The 18024-nt window shown below is 48.6% G+C and overlaps 1 protein-coding gene across 4 annotated transcripts; it reads left to right on the top strand.

Annotated features, from left to right (window-relative positions):
- The first annotated feature begins 6123 nt into the window (after window positions 1–6123).
- Kdf1 (keratinocyte differentiation factor 1) lies at window positions 6124–16912 on the top strand. 4 transcript variants are annotated; one of them, XM_038332956.1, is made up of 4 exons: window positions 6124–6487; window positions 14178–15245; window positions 15874–15948; window positions 16399–16912. In XM_038332956.1, the coding sequence occupies exons 2-4, from the start codon at window positions 14210–14212 to the stop codon at window positions 16479–16481; spliced, it is 1194 nt and encodes a 397-aa protein (XP_038188884.1). In that variant the 5' UTR covers window positions 6124–6487; window positions 14178–14209; the 3' UTR covers window positions 16482–16912. The 4 variants fall into 4 exon arrangements, with proteins under 4 accessions (XP_038188884.1, XP_038188885.1, XP_038188886.1 ...); XM_038332957.1 differs by having other exon boundaries at window positions 6486–6546; XM_038332958.1 differs by lacking the exon at window positions 6124–6487 and adding an exon at window positions 6668–6777.
- Window positions 16913–18024: the final 1112 nt, after the last annotated feature.

Below are 18024 nucleotides of genomic sequence, written 5' to 3'. Positions count from 1 at the left end.
ATGCATACACATACACCCCAACACACATACACACTAAAATTCTTTTTAATCTTTTAAAAAATATATTTATTATTTTAATTTTTAAAATTTCCCTAAAATTTGCCGGGTGATGGTGATGCATGCCTTTAATCCCAGCACTCAGGAGGCAGAGATAGGTGGATCTCTGTGAGTTTGAGACCAGCCTGGTCTACAGAGCGAGTTCCAGGACAGGCTCCAAAACTACAGAGAAACCTGTCTCAGAAAAAAATAATTCCTAAAATTTATTTAGGTGTATAGTGTTTTGCTTACATGAACACCTATGTACCATGCGCCCAGCAGAGGCCAGAAGAGGGCTTTGGAGCTACAGACAGTTGTGAGTCGCCATGTGGGTGCTGGGAACGGAACCCAGCTGGTGCTCTGAACCTCTGAGACATCTTTCCACCCTTAAAAATATTCATTTATGTGGATGCATGCTTTACCCACACATGTGTAAGTTTGTGCCCATGAAAGTCAAAAGAAAGTATAAAATTGCCGGGCGGTGGTGGCGCACGCCTTTAATCCCAGCACTTGGGAGGCAGAGGCAGGCGGATCTCTGAGTTCGAGACCAGCCTGGTCTACAAAAGTTAGCTCCAGGACAGGCTCTAAAGCTGCAGAGAAACCCTGTCTCGAAAAAAACTAATTAAAAAAAAAAAAAAGAAAGTATAAAATTCCCCAGACCTGAGGTATGAATGGCTGTAGGGCACATGTGGGTGCTGGGAACGGAACCTGGGTCCTCAGGAAGAGCAGCCAGTGAACAGTCCCTCTAGTCCCAACAATTTAAAGTATCTTCTTTAAAAATTTTTTTAATTTTTTTTTTTTTTTTTTTTGTTTTTCGAGACAGGGTTTCTCTGTGGCTTTGGAGCCTGTCCTGGAACTAGCTCTAGTAGACCAGGCTGGTCTCGGACTCACAGAGATCCGCCTGCCTCTGCCTCCCGAGTGCTGGGATTAAAGGCATGCGCCACCACTGCCCGGTCTCTTTTTTTAAAAACTCATGGAATGTGTATTTCTAGAATGTGTTTTGTTTTGGTTTTGGGGTGTTTGTTTGTTTGTTTGTTTTGTGACTGTTTTGCGGTATTTTTGTTGTCCATTGTTTTTGCTTTTGCTTTTTCCTGTTATTGTTTTCTGAAACGTGGTCTCATTATTTAACTCTGGCCGATTTGGAATGGTGAAGATCAGGCTGGGGTCAAACTGGCAGCAATCTGCCTGCCTCCATTTCTTGGGTATCCTGTGATTACAGGTGTAAGCCACCATACTGAGCACAGATAACTGAAATTGTAGAAAACGAAGCCGCAAGCAGGGAAAGGCTGGTGTGCTACCCCTTTACAGGTGTTTCAGAGGCATGGAGAAGTGAGATTTAACCAAATACACAAATCCAGTAGATAACAGAGTTATCTGGCTTCAGAGTTCACACTGTAAACAGTGTGACGTCTTAGTCGAAGCTGAGCCCACCCGCTGAGAGAGGTGCAGAGGCTCAAAGCCTGTGTTCACACAGCAGCTGCACAACACACACCTAGAGCCGGGGAGCCAGTCTGGGCGTTTCCGCTGTTGTATGCTGCCCCCTAGTGCTCCTCTGAGAGAAGTGCAGCAGAGGCAGGCAGCCCTCAAGGGAAGGAGGCAGGGAGACTTGCAGAGCCTGATTATGGCGCCCATACCCAGTCCCCTGAGCCCCAAAGCTGCTGTGTGTCAGCTTCAAAACAGTCATCCATCCGTGTGTACAGTCATGTGCTTGACTGCCTCACGACCCTCAGACCCAACGGGTCCAACCTAGATCAACATCGTTACACCTGAAACTCTGTGCATCGGGTCGCACAGTCAGGTGCCAGAACTAGAGACCAGAGAAGGTGACCAGAGAAGCACAGCAGAGCAACAGTGGTAAAAACAGACGTCAGGACGATGGCCTCAGGTCAAGGCCATCAGGCCAAATGAGGTCAGGAAGCCCTAGTCACAAAGCAATGCTCCCGAACTGGATGGGATGGGAGTGACCAGCAGGCAGATGTACTCAGAACATGCAAAAGCAGTTTCAGTGCTGTGATATAGAACGCTGGCCTACAGTCTGCAAGGCCCTAGGTTTTAGCTCTAATACTAGAAAAAATTCTTTTAAATAAAATAGAAAGGAAGGATGCTTTCTAGGAATGTAGCTCAGTGGGCAGAGTGCTTACCTACATGCATGAAGTCCTAGGTTCCATTCCAGCCCAGCATACATCAGACAGGCCTTTAACCCTGGCACTCGGGACGATCAGAAGTTCAAGGTCGTCCTCAACCAAATGGAGAGTTTGAGGCCAGTTTGGGTTACTTGATATTCTGTCTCAAAAAACAAAACAAAACAAAACAAAAACCAGATTTTTGTTTTACAAACTATAAACAATTGGGGCTGGAGAGATGGCTCAATGGTTAAGAGCACTGGCTGCTCTTCCTAAGGTCAATTTCCAGCCATAACATGCTGGCTCACATCATCTACAATGAGATCTGGTGCCCTTTTCTGACCTGCATGCATAACACTGCATACATAATTAAAAAAAGAAATCTTAAAAAAAAAAAGCCAGGAAGTGGTTAATCGCAACACTTGGGAGGCAGAGGCAGGCAGATCTTTGTGAGTTTGAGGTCATCTTGAACTACAGAACAAGTTCCAGGACAGGCTCCAAAGCTACACAAAGAAATCCTGTCCCAAAAAACCAACCAACCAAACAAACAAACAAACAAAAAAAAAAAAACTCAAGGAAAAAGGGTGTTAATCTCAGACCTTCCCCTGGAAGCCTGTTCTTTGTCTTGTTGAATTCTAGGCCAAAGAGACACTCTGTTTTGTTTTCAGAATGCCCTCTTTTGTTTTGTTTGCTTTAATGAGAAGTAATTGTGCTTATTCTTTAAGGTTTTGTTTGTTTATTCTCATTATTTTAGTGTTTTTGAGACAGGGTTTTGTTATATACTTCAGGCTGGCTTGAGCTCACTATGCAGCTAGAGCTGGCCTTAAGACTTGAAACCCTGCAGTTTCCAGCTTTCCACACACCTGACTTAAACCATTTTTTAGTCACCGTGTGTGTGTGTGTGTGTGTGTGTGTGTGTGTGTGTGTGTGTGTGTGCGCGCGCGCGCAGATGCGCAGATGCCAGGGGAGATTTGAACTCAGGCCCTAATGTTTGTACAACAAGAGCTCTCACCCTCTGAGCCATCACCCCAGACCGTTAAACCACTTTGAAGCACCAATTTAACTGGAATAATTACATTTATAGTATTACACAACCTCTATTTCAAAAATGTCTTCATCATTCAAACAAGAACTCTGTACCTATGAAGCAATAACTGCCCGTGACCTCCAGTCTAGCAGTAAATAACATCTACACTTTCTGCCTCTGTGAAATTGGCTATTCTTAATATTTCACATGTTCATTTTGTTTTATTTTAGACAATACTGGGAATTGAACATAGAGTCTGATGTACTTTGGACAAACACTATCACTGAGTTATATACCCAGACTTCAATATTTGATGTTAATAGAAACATACAGTGTTTGTTTTTTCTGAGACAGGGTTTCTCTGTGTAACAATCTAGCTGTTCTGGAACTCACTCTGTAGTCTAGGCTGGCCTTGAGCTCATGGAGATCCACCTGCCTTTGTCTCCGATGAGCCAGCACTGCCTGGTTAACTGAACAGTTCCTACCAGCCCCTTGTACACATTTCCTTCAGGGGTAGCACGAGAGCTTATTGTGCATGTGCCCTGGAACTGGCCTTTCTGGTCTCAGAGTACACAGAAGTGCCACTATACACCATGGAACCCATGTTCTGAGCTCCAAGTGAGGAAAGAGAGTGCCCCTTGCCCCAGAAGGAAATGCGGAAGAGGTTTGGTGGGAAGGCCCTCCATCAGGTCTTTGGCGTTTGGCGGGAGCAGCACACCTGTGTGCATTGGCAGCACTGATCTCCTGAATCTCTTATCTCCCATGTGTCTGTTACCTTTGTTCAATCTCCCCAGCTGACAGAAGTTACCTTCTTTTTTTTTTCTTCTGCTTTTTTGTTTGTTTGGTTGGTTGTGGGGTTTTTTGTTTGTTTGTTTGTTTTGTTTTGTTGTTTTTGAGACAGGGTTTCTTTGTTTAGCCTTGGCTGTCCTGGACTTGCTCTGTAGACTAGGATGGCCTCGAACTCAGAGATCTGCCTGCCTCTGCCTCCCAAGTGCTGGGATTAAAGGTGTGTGCCACTATTGCCTCACGGTATCTCTATCTATCTGTCTGTCTATCTATCTATCTATCTATCTATCTATCTATCTATCTATCATCTATCTATCATCTATCTATCTATGTATTTGAGGCAGGGTCTCTCTATATAACCCTGCCTATTCTAGAACTCACTGCGCAGACCAGGCTGACCTGGAGTGCACAGAGATCTGCCTCTCTGCCTCTGGAGTGCTGGCGAGAAAGGTGTACATCACTATGCCCCGCACATAGGTACCAGAGGTACCTTCTTTTTCTTTTATCTTTTAAGAAGAGTTTTTTAATTTACTTAATTTTATTTCATGAGCATTGGTGTTTTTGCCTGTGTAAGGGTGTCAGATCCTCTGAAATTGGAGTTATAGACAGTTGTGAGTTGTCATGTGGGTTCCAGGAATTGAACCTGGGTCCTTTGGGAAGAACAATCAATGCTTTTAACCTTTGAGCCATCTTTCCAGTCCCCAGAGGTACCTTCCTATGTCTTGGTTGCAGGTCTGGTTTTCGTGACAAGGCCTTGCTGTGTATATATCCTAGGCTAACTGGAAACTCACGACTCTTCTGCCTCCTCCTTCCCAAGGGCTTACAGGAGTAAACTGGGCTTACAGGAGTGCGCCACCACGTCTGGCTAGAGAAGTCCCATCATCTACAGAGAAGCAACTGCAGGACAGAAAGTGTTCCCTTGTCAGTCAGTCATGTCAACTGACTGCTCGATTTCTCCTTTCTGTGCATAAATATCAGCAATGGTGTATGCTTGTGTGTGTGTGTGTGTGTGAGAGAGAGAGAGAGAGAGAGAGAGAGAGAGTGTGTGTGTGTGTGTGTGAGAGAGAGAGAGAGAGAGAGAGAGAGAGAGAGAGAGAGAGAGAGTCCCTCGCTCACAGATACTTCCCCCATTTCTTTTTGTCCCATTAGTGGTGTTTGTGTGGTTCCAGCTAGGGGCTACCATGAACAAGATTTCTATCTCGTAGATTAATGGAAGGTTGAATTACGATGCAAGGGAGGGAGGGGCTTAGCATGGACTTTTACGATCCTCCCTAGAACTGTTGTCTAGTTATGGAGAGCAGGCAGTCAGGGTAGAGTAAGGGTAGAGTAAGCCTTTTGTGGGGCCTTCCTAGGGAAAGCAGTGGCCACCATGCTTTCTGGTCTCTGCCCATCTCCCACGTGTCTCTCAGGGCCACACAGCCTGACCAACTTCTTCACTATACTGGGGCACAGGGTCTCTGCCCCTGAGGTTTTCAGCTGCACATTTGTACATACTGATGAGCAGTCAACCAGGAGCCCCTAGCTCTGTCCCAGAGCAAAGAGAGCCCATGTTGGGTGTGGCAGTGCAGGCCTGGAATCCCAGCATTCCAGGGGTGACAGTGGGAGGAGCAACTGTTCAAGGCCAGCGTTGGCCACCTAGTGAGCTGGAGACTAACCTAGGAGACAACGTCTAAGAAAACCTAAACAGTCTATGGCCATACCCTCTTAGAACACGCCCAGCCTAGTCTGTTCTGGAAGCTAAGCAGGAATAGAATCTGGGTTATGGTTGGATGGGGGAGACCAAAATAAGTGGGGCTGGAAAGGCGGTTCAGCAGCCGAGAGCACTGGCTGCTCTTCTAAGTTCCAAAGACCCACGTTCGATTCTCAACTCCAGGTCCAGGGTATCCCATGCCTTTTCTGCTTCTCAGCCCTGCATGCACCAGGCATGCAAGTGCTGCACAGACTGTATGTACATGCAGGCAAGAAACCCATACATATAAAAAGATTAATGTAAAAAAAAAATAAATGAATACGTAGACAGACAGACCGATCGATGACAGATCATTGCCTAGCTATTCAAACAGTGAAGACTGGTGAGCATTTGATATGTGCCAGGCTGTACTAGGAAACAAGGCCAGACCTTTCCCTCAAGGTCAGAGGCTAAAAGGAGGAACAGAAGACAAGAAACAGCCGGCTGGGGACTATAATAAAGAGCACAGAAAATTGTTCCACATAACCGAGCTAGGGACTCGGGGGTCAGGGACGAATTACCAAGAGCCATACGCTTTGAGTAGGAGTTTTGCGGCCCCGTGGGCACTCCATGGCCTCTCAGAGACTTCCAGGACACCGGACTACAGAGCTAAGGGCACCTGAGCACTGCGGCCGGGCTGCCCCTCTCCGGGCCTCACTCTCCTGGCCTAGGCCGGGGCTGGGCGGGGCCTCGGCCAGGTGCGCGGCAGCGCTTCGCGGAGCCAGGAAGTGTGTCCCCAGCGGCGACCCGTGCCGCGCTCCCGCGAGACGCTCACCTGCGACCCAGGTGAGTGCCGAGGGGGGCGGGGGAAAGGCTGGCTGGAGGCGGCTCACCTGGCGGGGCAGGTAAGTCCGGAGCAGACCCGCGGGGGCGCGGAGCGGCGCAGCCCCGAGTGAGTGACCCTGGAGACCGTTCCTAGACGGCAGCGGGGTGCGGGGGCCCGGCTCCACGGGACCCGACGCCCACTTCCGGGGTGCGCGGGCCGGGCCGCAAGCCCGAATGGGCGCGGGGCTGGGCGGGCCGGGCCGGGAGGCCTGGGTACTGGGGCTGGGCACCTCGGAGCCGTGGCAGGAACCGTAAGTGGAACAGCGTCGGGATTCACAGGCAATGGCGCTCGCGGCGAGAGAGGCCGTGCGCGCCCCGACGGCAATGCGTACCCGGTGCCTGCAGAGGAGGGAGGCTGAGGCTGTGCCTGGGGGTGGGGGTGCCCCATGCCCTGCGCTTGAGCTCAGCTGACCACGGCTTGTTGACCCGAAGCTTGCTTGGGCGGAGAGGTCGGTGCGGCCAGCCCGTCCTGTGGACGCAGGGAGAGAGCCCGTGGAGAGCCGCGAGTGTGTGTATGTGTGTTTGCGGGGACTGGCGGAAAGGCCAAGGCCACGAGAAGCCAGAGAGTCCTGGGGCCACCAGACCCTGGAGCATCCTTGTGATGCCTTCGGATGCCGGGTGACTGAGCCCGTCTTCCCAGGCTCTCGCTAAACACCAATGCCTCATTGGAGCGCTATCAAGACACTAATCTCTCCCGTTTAGGCAGATGGGATTTTCAAATTTTTTTTGTATTTTATTTCACTTTGGTTAATTTTTTATGTATTTATTTTAATTATATCCAATTTAATTAAGTATATACGTAGTTTTTGTTTTTGAGAGAGGGTCTCATATGACCCAAGCTCCTTGTCATCCTGTCTCGTGTTGGGTTTAGGGACATGGGCCACCTCACTACTCTAAGGGGAACCTATTTAAAGATGACAAAACGGGAACCAAGAGTCCTGTTCCAAGCTAAAAGAGAGGCGAGAATTGGCCCCGCTATATTAGGTGACCAGTGTTACTGGATTGGTAGGAGGGGGAGGAGCATGGACCCTGGTGGGGAAAGGAAGATGTAGCCTGGAATGAATGGGCCGTTCGAAGGGACACTGAGACCAGACACTATCACACCACAAGTAGGAAGGCTGATTGGTTGGTTGTTAGGATTTAAGACAGGGTCTCTCTTTTGTAGCCCAGGCTGATCTTGTTGAACTCCAGGGAATCTGCCTGCCTCAGGCTCTCCAGTGCTGGGCTTACCTGAGTGAGCCGCCCTCCCTGGTTTATCCTAGGCTTTGCTCATTTGTCCCCATTCTTCCCTGACTGGAGATGTGGCACAGAGCAAGGTACCCGGGCTGAAAAGCCCTAGCCCACCACACAACAGTTTGCCGTCTTGCTCTCGCGCCTCCTCTGAGCTTGATTCCTGGGCTGTGGAGTGATGATAAATTACTCACATGGTAGTTGTAATGGGAATGCTCTCTGGCCTGAGCCCATTTGCTGCTGTTTCCTCAGTGCTGGCCCATGGTAAATGTGTGTGTTGGATATGAACGCACCCTACAGTAGTCAGTCCTAAGCCCTTGGTTGTGGGGAGAGACAGTGTCCCAGCCCAGTATCGGTAACCATGATACTCCCACAGACCCACAAAGTTCAGCTTGGTGTGATGCTGAGAGTGGCCGATTTGGGAAACACTCCAGTTGCAAGCCCTCAAAGGATGCCAGCTCGTGCGGGCAGCCCCAACTGGCTCTTTTCTCACAAGTCCACAGATGGGGTGGGGTCATGGAGGACATGGGTAGGAGTGGGTGAGGGTCTGAGGCCAGGCCAATGAGTGCAAACAGAAGTGTGTTTGTGGGGACTGGGATAGAGCTCTATTGGTAGAGCACTTAGCATGCATGAGACCCGGAGTTAGAGCCCCAGCTCTGCATCAACCAGCACCTGTGAAGGCGGGAGGATCAGTAAGTCACTCTTACCCCGAGGCCAGACCGGGATACATAAGAGCCTATCTCAAGAAACAAAAGGGGGTGGGTAGACACGCCTGTAATCCCAGCCCTCAGGAGGCAGAGTTCAAGACCAGCCTGGTCTACAGAGCAAGTTCCAGGACAACCAGGACTGTTAGACAGAAAAACTGTATGGCGGAGGGTGGAGAGAGAAGAAAAAAAAAAAAATCTGGCTTTAGACAACTTACTTAAGCTTTCTGCCTTTGTATAGTGGAATAATACTAAGAATGTCTTGAGAATTAATAGATTTATTACAAGCAATATGTTTATGGTAATGGAAGCTGTGAGTAATCACTTTCAGTGGGATGTAAATTGAGGCTTAGGGAGGTAGTCTGTTTTACCGCTGTGTCCTTAGAGTTTAGAATGCACAGTAGGGCCTCAACATTTGTTAAATGACTGAATGGATCCAACCTCATGTTGATTAAATCAGGACAAACATTTAGTTGTCTCCCTCTGAATTGTGAAGAACATTTTGTTCTACTGAGTTGGGGGTCTTGCTTTGTTAGTCTCAAAGTTACGATCCTCTTGTCTCAGCCTTCATGGGACAAGGGTGACTGGTGTGTGCCACCACATTCCCTCATGAAACACTTCTAAAGTCACTTACTACAGTTTCAGTTCTGTACCTTTTTTAACTGAGCAGCAAGTGTTCCAAGGGGGAAGTACCTCCTTCAGTTTATAGACTTCCGAAGATGGGAACCACATAGGCATACACTGTTCCCTAAGAGTGCCGGCTCCTGCTCTGGTCTGCCTGGAGCCTAAGCCCTTTGTCTTTCTACCATAAAGTCACACAGAATGTGTCTGTGCCATGCTAACACCTTCCCAAACTGACCTTGTTCGAGGAGTTGAAGCAGAAAGGAGGCTGACCTTTAAGCTCAAAGTCCCTGGGGATTTAGGCTTATCCCAAATCAGTGAGTACAAGGCTGACCCAGTCATCAAGAGCCCTCAGAGAAGGGTATGGAAAGAGGGGCTCATTTGGCTAGAATTCCTCAAGGTTCCCTGGCGAAGGAGAGCTGAGTGGGTCCCAGAAACTAAAACTTCAGGAAGAACTGCGTCTTATCCAGCATAGCAAATATTCCTTGCCTGCCTGCCTGCCTGCCTGTCTGTCTGTCTGCCTGTCTGTCTGTCTGTCTGTCTCTCCAGGCATGTGCTGGTTGGCTGGTGTAAACCATTGATGATCACACTGCAGATATGTGTTCATTTACTTCTAAGAGCTATAGTCTGCTTCCTAAGCAAAGATACTAGGCTATTTTGTTTCTCTTAGAAATGTCTATATCTGTTGGTTCAGCTGGCATACCTTTAATTCTAGCACTCAGGAGGTAGAGTCAGGCAGATCTCTGTAAGTTCAAGACCAGCCCAGTCGACTTAGCAAGTACAGCTAGGGCTACATAGTGAGACCCTGTCTCAAAATAAATTTTATATAGGACTCCATAGTGATTAAATCAGGGGTAAAGGATAAAGTGTCAGCATCTCAGAAAAGGGTAGGAGGCTGGAGAGGTAGCTCAGTGGTTAAGAGCACTGGCTGCTCTTCCAGAGGACCCAGGTTCAATTCCTATCACCTACATGGTGACTCAAAATACAGGCTAAGGACAGTTAACTGTGGTTAAGGCCTTCCTGAGTATGGCACTACATTGTCCCTTAGGGTCCCTTGGTGATTTACTCAATTCCACTTGCTTCATCCTAGGAGGTTTTTGGTTTTTGTTTGTTTTGTTTTGTTTTGAGACAAAGCCTCACTACATAGCCCAGGCTGGATTAGGACCCTCTACATAGACCAGGTTGTCTTAAACTCACAGAGATCACTTGTCTCCTACTGACCCTACTCCATGCTGGCATTAAAATTGTGAGTACTGCCGGGCAGTGGTGGCGCATGCCTTTAATCCCAGCACTTCGGAGGCAGAGGCAGGAGGAGCTCAGTGAGTTCGAGGTCAGCCTGGTCTACAAAGAGAAAGCCTCTCTTGAAAAAACAAAACAAAAACTGAGTACCATGTCTGGCTAGCTTTTTTTTCTTTTCTTTTTTTTTTTTTTTTTTTTTTTTTCTTTATAGGATCTCATGTGCTGGACTGGCTAGCCTGGAACTCACTTTGTAGTGCAGGATGACCCAGAACTACTAGTCATGCCTCCATTCCCCAAGTGCTAGGTTTTCAGACTGGTATTATTGTACTCTGCTTGTCTTAGAAGCTTTTCTAGAAACTGATCCGTCAAGTACAGCACATATAGTTGATTTATCTTTGGTTTTGCCTTGCCTGACACATGGCCAGGCTCAGTGTTCATCAGTAAAACAACCGTAGTTCTGAGATACATAACACATAAACCTGAGGAATGAAGACCAGTATTACTATTTTAAGACAAAGCTGTTTTCTTTTTTATTGACTCTCTTATCTTAGGTCTATGTCTGCACTTGAAGGCGTACATGTGTGAAAGTCAGAGGACAGCTTTTAAGAGTTAGTTCTCAGCCGGGCGGTGGTGGTGCACGCCTTTAATCTCAGCACTCGGGAGGCAGAGGCAGGCGGATCTCTGTAAGTTCAAGGGCAGCCTGGTCTATAGAGTGAGTTCCAGGACAGGCTCCAAAGCTACACAGAGAAACCCTGTCTCAAAAACAAACAAACCAACAATAAAAAAGAGCCAGTTCTCACCTTCCACCTTTGGAAGCAGAATCTCTCATTTCTGCTGCTGTGCTGTGCACTCCAGGCTGGCTGGCCTGTGGGCTTCCAGACAGTTCTCTCCCATCTCACCGTAGGAGTGCTGGGATTACAGATGTCATCACTGCATCCAGCTTTCGCATGGGTTCTTTCATTGTTAGTGCTCTCACCTGGTGACCCATCTCCCTAGTCCATGAGGATTATTTTTGTGGCAAGGAACCAAAACTGGTTGGTGTTGCCAGGCAAGGTAGTACACTTCTTTAACCCCAGGAGGTGAAAAGGGAGATCGGAGGACCAGGAGTTTAAGAGCAGTTTTGGCTACCTAGCAAATCTGAGGCCTAACTGGAAACATGAGACCCTCCTGTCTTAACAAAACCAATCCTTCTCTTCCCAGAAGGAAAAAGAGAAACCTACTTGATGGTAAATGTTCCTAGGAGGGCACATCTGAGTAGGATGAGAGACCCATTCATGCCCATGCCCAGGATGACGGGGACGAAGGAAGGAGGGGCAGTGGTGGTGATCGTGGCAAGGCAGACAGAAAGCTGTCTGTTGAACAGAGGCCTGCACTGGGCTCAGTGATGGCAGGAAAGTGGGGACAGAACTCAGGAAGTAAGGTCCCTGCACAGCTTACCTTCTTTGTGGAAAAATATACATCAAAATTACCATTTTAATCTTTTACATGCCATTCTTTAGCACAGCATCCTGTGGCATTAAATACATCCTCATCTTCCAGAGCTATGACACCTTCCCAGCTGAAATTCTGCATCCATTCAACATAACTCACCCATGCTCCTCTGCGTCAGCCCCTGGCATCTCCCACACTATTTCTCTATATCTGTTAAACTGCTAGTTGTGGAGAGTTCATGTAAGCTAGACAATAGAGTGTTTGTTCTTTCTTGTGTAACTTATTTCATTTAGAACGTCTTGAAAGTTTATCCATGTCAAAGCACAAAAGAACTTTTTTTTTTCTTTTTTGGCTTTTCAAGACAGGGTTTCTGTGTAGCTTTGGTGGCTGTCCTGGAACTAGCTCTTGTAGACCAGGCTGGCCTTGAACTCTTAAGAGTGCCTCCCAAGTGCTGAGATTAAAGACTTGCCCCACCACCGCCCGGCTAAGAATTTCTTTCTTTTAAAGGTCTAATTGATATCCCCAAAATGTTTCATTTTATGAGTCGATTCATCTATTGATATACTTTTAATTTTTTTAACCTTTATTTTCATTTGATGTGCATGTTTTGCCTGCATATGTGTCTGCACACCACATGCATGCAGCACTTGTGGCGGTCAGAAGAGGATGTCAGATCCCCTTGGACGACACTTGCAATTGGTTGTTTGTGGGCATGTAGGTGCTAGGAATCAAACCCTGGTCCTTAGGAAGCCCCCCCCCATGAACTTTTGGATCGATCTTGCTTTATGGTTATTGTAAATAATGCTACTATGAACATTGACATACAAATGTCTGTTTAAAGTTGCTACTTTCAGCCAGGCGGTGGTGGTGCAGACCTTTAATCTTAGCACTCGGAAGGCAGAGGCAGGTGGATCTCTGAGTTTGAGCCCAGCCTGGTCTACAAGAGCTCCAAAGCTACAGAAAAACCCTGTCTCAAAAAAACAAACAAACAAACAAACAAACAAAAAAAACAATAAAATAAAGTTGACTTTCAGTTCTCTTGGATATAAACCAAGGATTGAATTTGCTAAGTGTCATATAGTAATTTTGGGGAGCTTTGAGGAATTTTAAAAACTTTTTTTTTAGATTTTATTTATTTGTTATTTTTGTTTTGAGACTGGGTCTCACTATGTATCCCTGGCTGTCCTAGAACTCACTATGTAGATCAAGCTGGCCTCAAACTCACAGAGATCCTCTGTACACCACTATTCTAAGCAGAGATTTTATTTGTTTTTATGTATATGAGTGTTTATCTGAATATACATCTATGCACCTCATGCATACAGTGCCCACACAGGCCAGAAGAGTGCACTGGATCCCCTAGGACTGGAGTTAAAGAAGGTTGTGAGCTGCCATATGGGTGCTATGAATTGAACCCCAAGTCCTGTAGAAGAACTGCCAGTGCTCTTAACCATGAGCCATCTGTTGAGCCCCCACTTTCACATAATTTTTAAAAATAATAAGGACTGACACTCAGGAGGCAGAGACAGGTGGATCTCTGTGAGTTCCAGAACAGGCTCCAAAGCTACAGAGAAACCCTGCCTCAGAAAATCAATTAATTAGTTAATTATGACTAGAAAGATGGCTGGGCATTAAGATCACAGGTTGCTTTTCCAGAGAACCAAGATTCAAATCTCAGTACTCACAATACAGCTCACCACCATCCCTAACTCCAGTTCCAAGAGCCCCTACAGCCCTCTTCTGACCTCCATGGGCACCAGACACACATGGCACACACACATATATACAGGCAAAATGTTCACACACATAAAAGAAATCTAAAAAAAGGTTTTAATATTTTTGTATATGTATGTGGAGTGGAGAGAGAATCCCTGTGAGCGCAGTGTGGGCAGAAGACATAAGAGGGTGTCACATCCCTACAGCTGGAGTTACAGGTGCTTATGAACCCACATTCTTAACTGCTAAGTGGTTTGTCCAGCCCATTTTTATGTTTTTTGTTTGCCATACTGGGGTTGAACTTAGCACCTCCTTCATGTTATGTAGGCCATGCATGCTACATTTCCAACCTGTGTGTTTAAAATTTGAAGAACTATTCTGTTTCCCACAACACCTACATCATTTCATAGCCCCATTAGCAAAGTGCAAGAGGCCCAATTTCTCTGCATCCCCATTGACACTTGTAATTTTCTTTGTTTTGTTTTCAATAATAGCCATTCATTGAGAAGTCCAGGAGATTGTAAAGCCTTAGTTAGACCACAAAGAGAACTTTCTGTTTGGGGCAAGAAGAGCTCAACGTTTGCAAGGGTTTACGGAATGCTCCATCCGTCCTCCTCACAGGCTTCCCAGGAGTCTAAAACTCTTCAGGTCAGCCCAGGAGCTTGTCTCTGACCTCTGCTTCTGACATCCTCCTGGCTTCTCCCCTGCAGGTGCCTGGCTGCAGCAAGCCATGCTCTGAGTCATGCCCAGGCCCGGACAGCCTCGCCCATCGTCTGGGCCTCCACGCTTGGGTCCCTGGGAGAGGCCAACAGAGCTATGCCTGGAAACGAATGATGAGCGCTCCCAGCCCCCACCAGGCCGCCGCACTCGCAGGCCAGACCCCAAGGACCCTGGTCACCACGGGCCAGAGAGTATCACCTTCATTTCAGGCTCTGCAGAACCTGCCACCGAGCCCCCAACCTGCTGCCTCCTCTGGCGCCCCTGGGGGTGGGACTGGTGCAGGGCTGCCTTCTGCTTTCGCCGCTGCAGGGATTGCCTGCAGCGCTGTGGGGCTTGTGTACGGGGCTGCAGCCCCTGCTTATCTGCTGGGGACCCCACTGAGGGGTCTGCCGAAGCCGCCTGGGTCAAAGAGCCCAATGGTGTGCCACCCAGCCCGGACCGTGCACCTCCCAGCCGCCGGGATGGCCAGCGGCTCAAGTCCCCCATGGGCAGCAGCTTCAGCTACCCTGACGTTAAGCTCAAGGGCATTCCGGTCTACCCCTACCGCCATGCCACCTCCCCAGTCCCTGACTCGGACTCCTGCTGCAAGGAGCCCCTACCTGAGCCTCCTCCCACACGGCACAGCCTGCCCAGTACCCTCCCCAGCAGCCCCCGCGGCTCCGAGGAGTATTACTCCTTCCACGAGTCGGACCTGGACCTGCCCGAGATGGGCAGTGGCTCCATGTCGAGCCGGGAAATCGACGTGCTTATTTTCAAGAAGCTGACAGAACTGTTCAGTGTACACCAGATCGATGAGCTGGCCAAGTGCACGTCGGACACCGTGTTCCTGGAGAAGACCAGCAAGATCTCAGACCTGATCAGCAGCATCACACAGGATTACCACCTGGACGAGCAAGACGCCGAGGGCCGCCTGGTGCGCGGTATTATCCGCATCAGTACCCGCAAAAGCCGTTCCCGCCCACAGACCTCCGAGGGGCGCTCGGCACGCTCTACGGCCCCTGCTGCTGCCCCTGATAGTGGCCATGAGACCATGGTGGGCTCTGCCCTCAGCCAGGACGGTAAGTGTGCCCAAGTAGGGAAGCTCTGGCTTATAGGACGGTTGGGCTGGGTTCTTTGTGGGGCTTACCCGTAGCCAGCTGACACATCTCTAAACTCTTGGGCACAATGAAGCTGAGAACTGTAGGGAACATGCAAACTCAGTGGCCACTGCACTGTCCCCAGCACCCACCCATCCATCCATCCATCCATCCATTGCATCCGTCAGGCTCCTCCTTTCCCCTATTACTATACTACTTGGCAGAGCAGCTCCCAGGCCTGGTCTGAACAAGGGCCCCGAACTCAAGAATTTGGACCTCTGCAGTAAACAAGGCTAGCGGTAGTTCACGCTTGTATTCCCAGAATTCTAGAGGAGTTCACGCTATTATTCCCAGAATTCTAGAGGTTGAAGAAAAAGGACCGCCAAGCGTTCCAGGCCAGCCTGGGCTATAGAGATGTTGTTTCAAAAAACAAAACAAAACCCCAAGAATTTGCATCACTGACCTGGCCTAGCCAAAGTCCCACCTGCCCACTACACACAAACCCATGTCTTAAGCATTTTTTCTCTAGCCTGTGTCCCATGAGCACCCTTCTTCACTGAACTGCTTTATACAATATAATGACCACTGTCTATTCATACTCCTTCCCTAGAACTGACAGTGCAGATCTCCCAGGAGACAACAGCAGATGCCATCGCCAGGAAGCTGAGGCCATATGGAGCCCCAGGTGTGGTCCTGACCTGACCAGAGGGTGGGAAACTACACTAGGGGCCCTTCCGATGACCTTCCAGCTTACTTTGGGGGTGGGTGAGGATGGGATTAGAATGGAAAAAGAATGGAAAAAAGGCCTGAGCAACCACATATCCACTGCAACCTTGGAAGCTGGCTTGAAGAGAGAAGGTTCCCAGAATAGAGCTAGAAGTGATTGGGGAGTAAGCTGGACAGCAGGCCTTCCATCCTGCAGCTGCGGAAGCTCCCCTTATGATGTCTACTGCTATCCTCTGGGCCATCACAACCCCAGGAGCAAGGTCATTACCCTTTTACAGACAACTGCTGGGGCTTGAACACCGGGCTGTTCCGGCCAACTAGGCTCAAGCCCTGCTGTTCTAGTCTCAGCAGGCTTCTCCTTGGCTGAGCTCCTTCCCCTCTCTGAGCTTCTGCTTCCTCCTTCAACCAGGGTATCCAGGCAGCCAAGACTCATCCTTCCAGGGCACGGACACAGACTCTTCAGGGGCACCCCTGCTGCAGGTGTACTGCTAACCCCCACTGGCCCAGCAGTCACAGCCCCTCTTGGAAGAAGCATAGCCAGCGGAGTCGAGGAATCAGGACCCCTGTGTGGAGGCCAGATCCTGAGCACAGAAGCAGTGACCTCTGGCTTCTCCTTTCACTGAATGACTTTAGACTACATACATTTCACAGGACTATGGTGCCCCATCCTCTGCCTGTTCAGCTGGGCTCACTGCTGCCTGGGCCTGTTTCTTCCTGTGAGCTGAAAGCAAAGTCTTGGGAAGTAGCTTCCCAGTACCATTCCCATATCACCCTAAGCAATTATGGAAACTACATAGGTTGGGTTGAGGACAGATGGCCTCTATATGTGATTCTCTGGGCAGTGCCCACCAGTTATATTGCTGAGCAGTTTGTACTGATCTTGGCTGTTCTGTATTGTTAACATGACCATAGTTACAAGTATACCGGCCGGCTCATCAGACTTACATGGTTCTCCCTATGCCATTTGCCCCAATTGCTGTTCAGCATTGTGGAGTAGAAAGGCAAGGTAGGAGCAAGACAGACTGTAGCTTTGCTTCTAAAAGATAAAGAACAATCTAGGGCGGCTTTGTGTGGACCGCCATTCTTCCATGCTCTGGCCACCCCTCATCACTTATAAGGAATCCCTCTCGCCTCTCCCTGGTGTTAATACAGCACTCTGGTTTTCACCTTATCCTGCTCTTGCTGGCAACTTGAGAGAGCCTGGTGTTCAAAGACATCCTTGTGGCTAGCAACGGGCACCAAACCCGGCACAAAAGCAGGCTCCCCTTGGGTGGTCACCATCCAGGGCCCTTAGCTGCTCTTTCCAGGTGCTGGACCTGATACAGACTAGCACCACAGCTACTTGAGGGTGAGGCAGAAGGTCTACAAGTGCAGGGTCCATTAGATTCGCCAGGACAGCTCTTCAACCCATTACAACAAAGGAAGGCCCCATCTAAAGTTTCAGCAAGCTCTGGGCTGACCCGCCTAGCCCAGTAACCACAGGCTAGCAAAAGGGGCCATTCTCTCCTAGCTTTTTCCTTTACATTGTTTACTGTTTGGGACACCCTTTGGTAAGTCCCAGGGGACAACAGCTGACCCTGGGGCTGTGACCACAGGCCCCAGGTGTAACTATAGCACTGAACTGGCCCTTTTCTTGGGAGCTCTGTGTTATATATAGATTAAGGCATGAATAGAATGACCAGGTAGGGGTACAGCCTGGTGTTGACTAGCATATCTGGGGTCCTGGCTTTGATCTCTGGTGCTGCAAGAGGAAAAGGGGGTGCCCACATGTAATCCTACCTAGGAAACCAACAAGAGGATCGCTGAGGTCAAGCTAACCAGGGATACATAACAAGACTCAGCCTCAAAAAGGGGTATAGTACCCATACAATGGCTATCATCCCTAACCCCAGTTCAAGGTAAACAATGCCCTCTTCTGACTGCTGTGGGCACCAAGCATGTAGATGGTACATATACATACAGGAAAACATTGGTTCACATTAATCTGTAATTTTTTTTAAGGCAAAGATTACAGAACGGGAAAAACAGAGTAAGA

The sequence above is a fragment of the Arvicola amphibius genome, chromosome 6 (assembly GCF_903992535.2).
Source record: "Arvicola amphibius chromosome 6, mArvAmp1.2, whole genome shotgun sequence".
Taxonomy (NCBI): Eukaryota; Metazoa; Chordata; class Mammalia; order Rodentia; family Cricetidae; genus Arvicola; species Arvicola amphibius.
The sequence above is the reverse complement of the archived record's forward strand: the minus strand, read 5'-3'. Positions and strand labels throughout refer to the sequence as shown.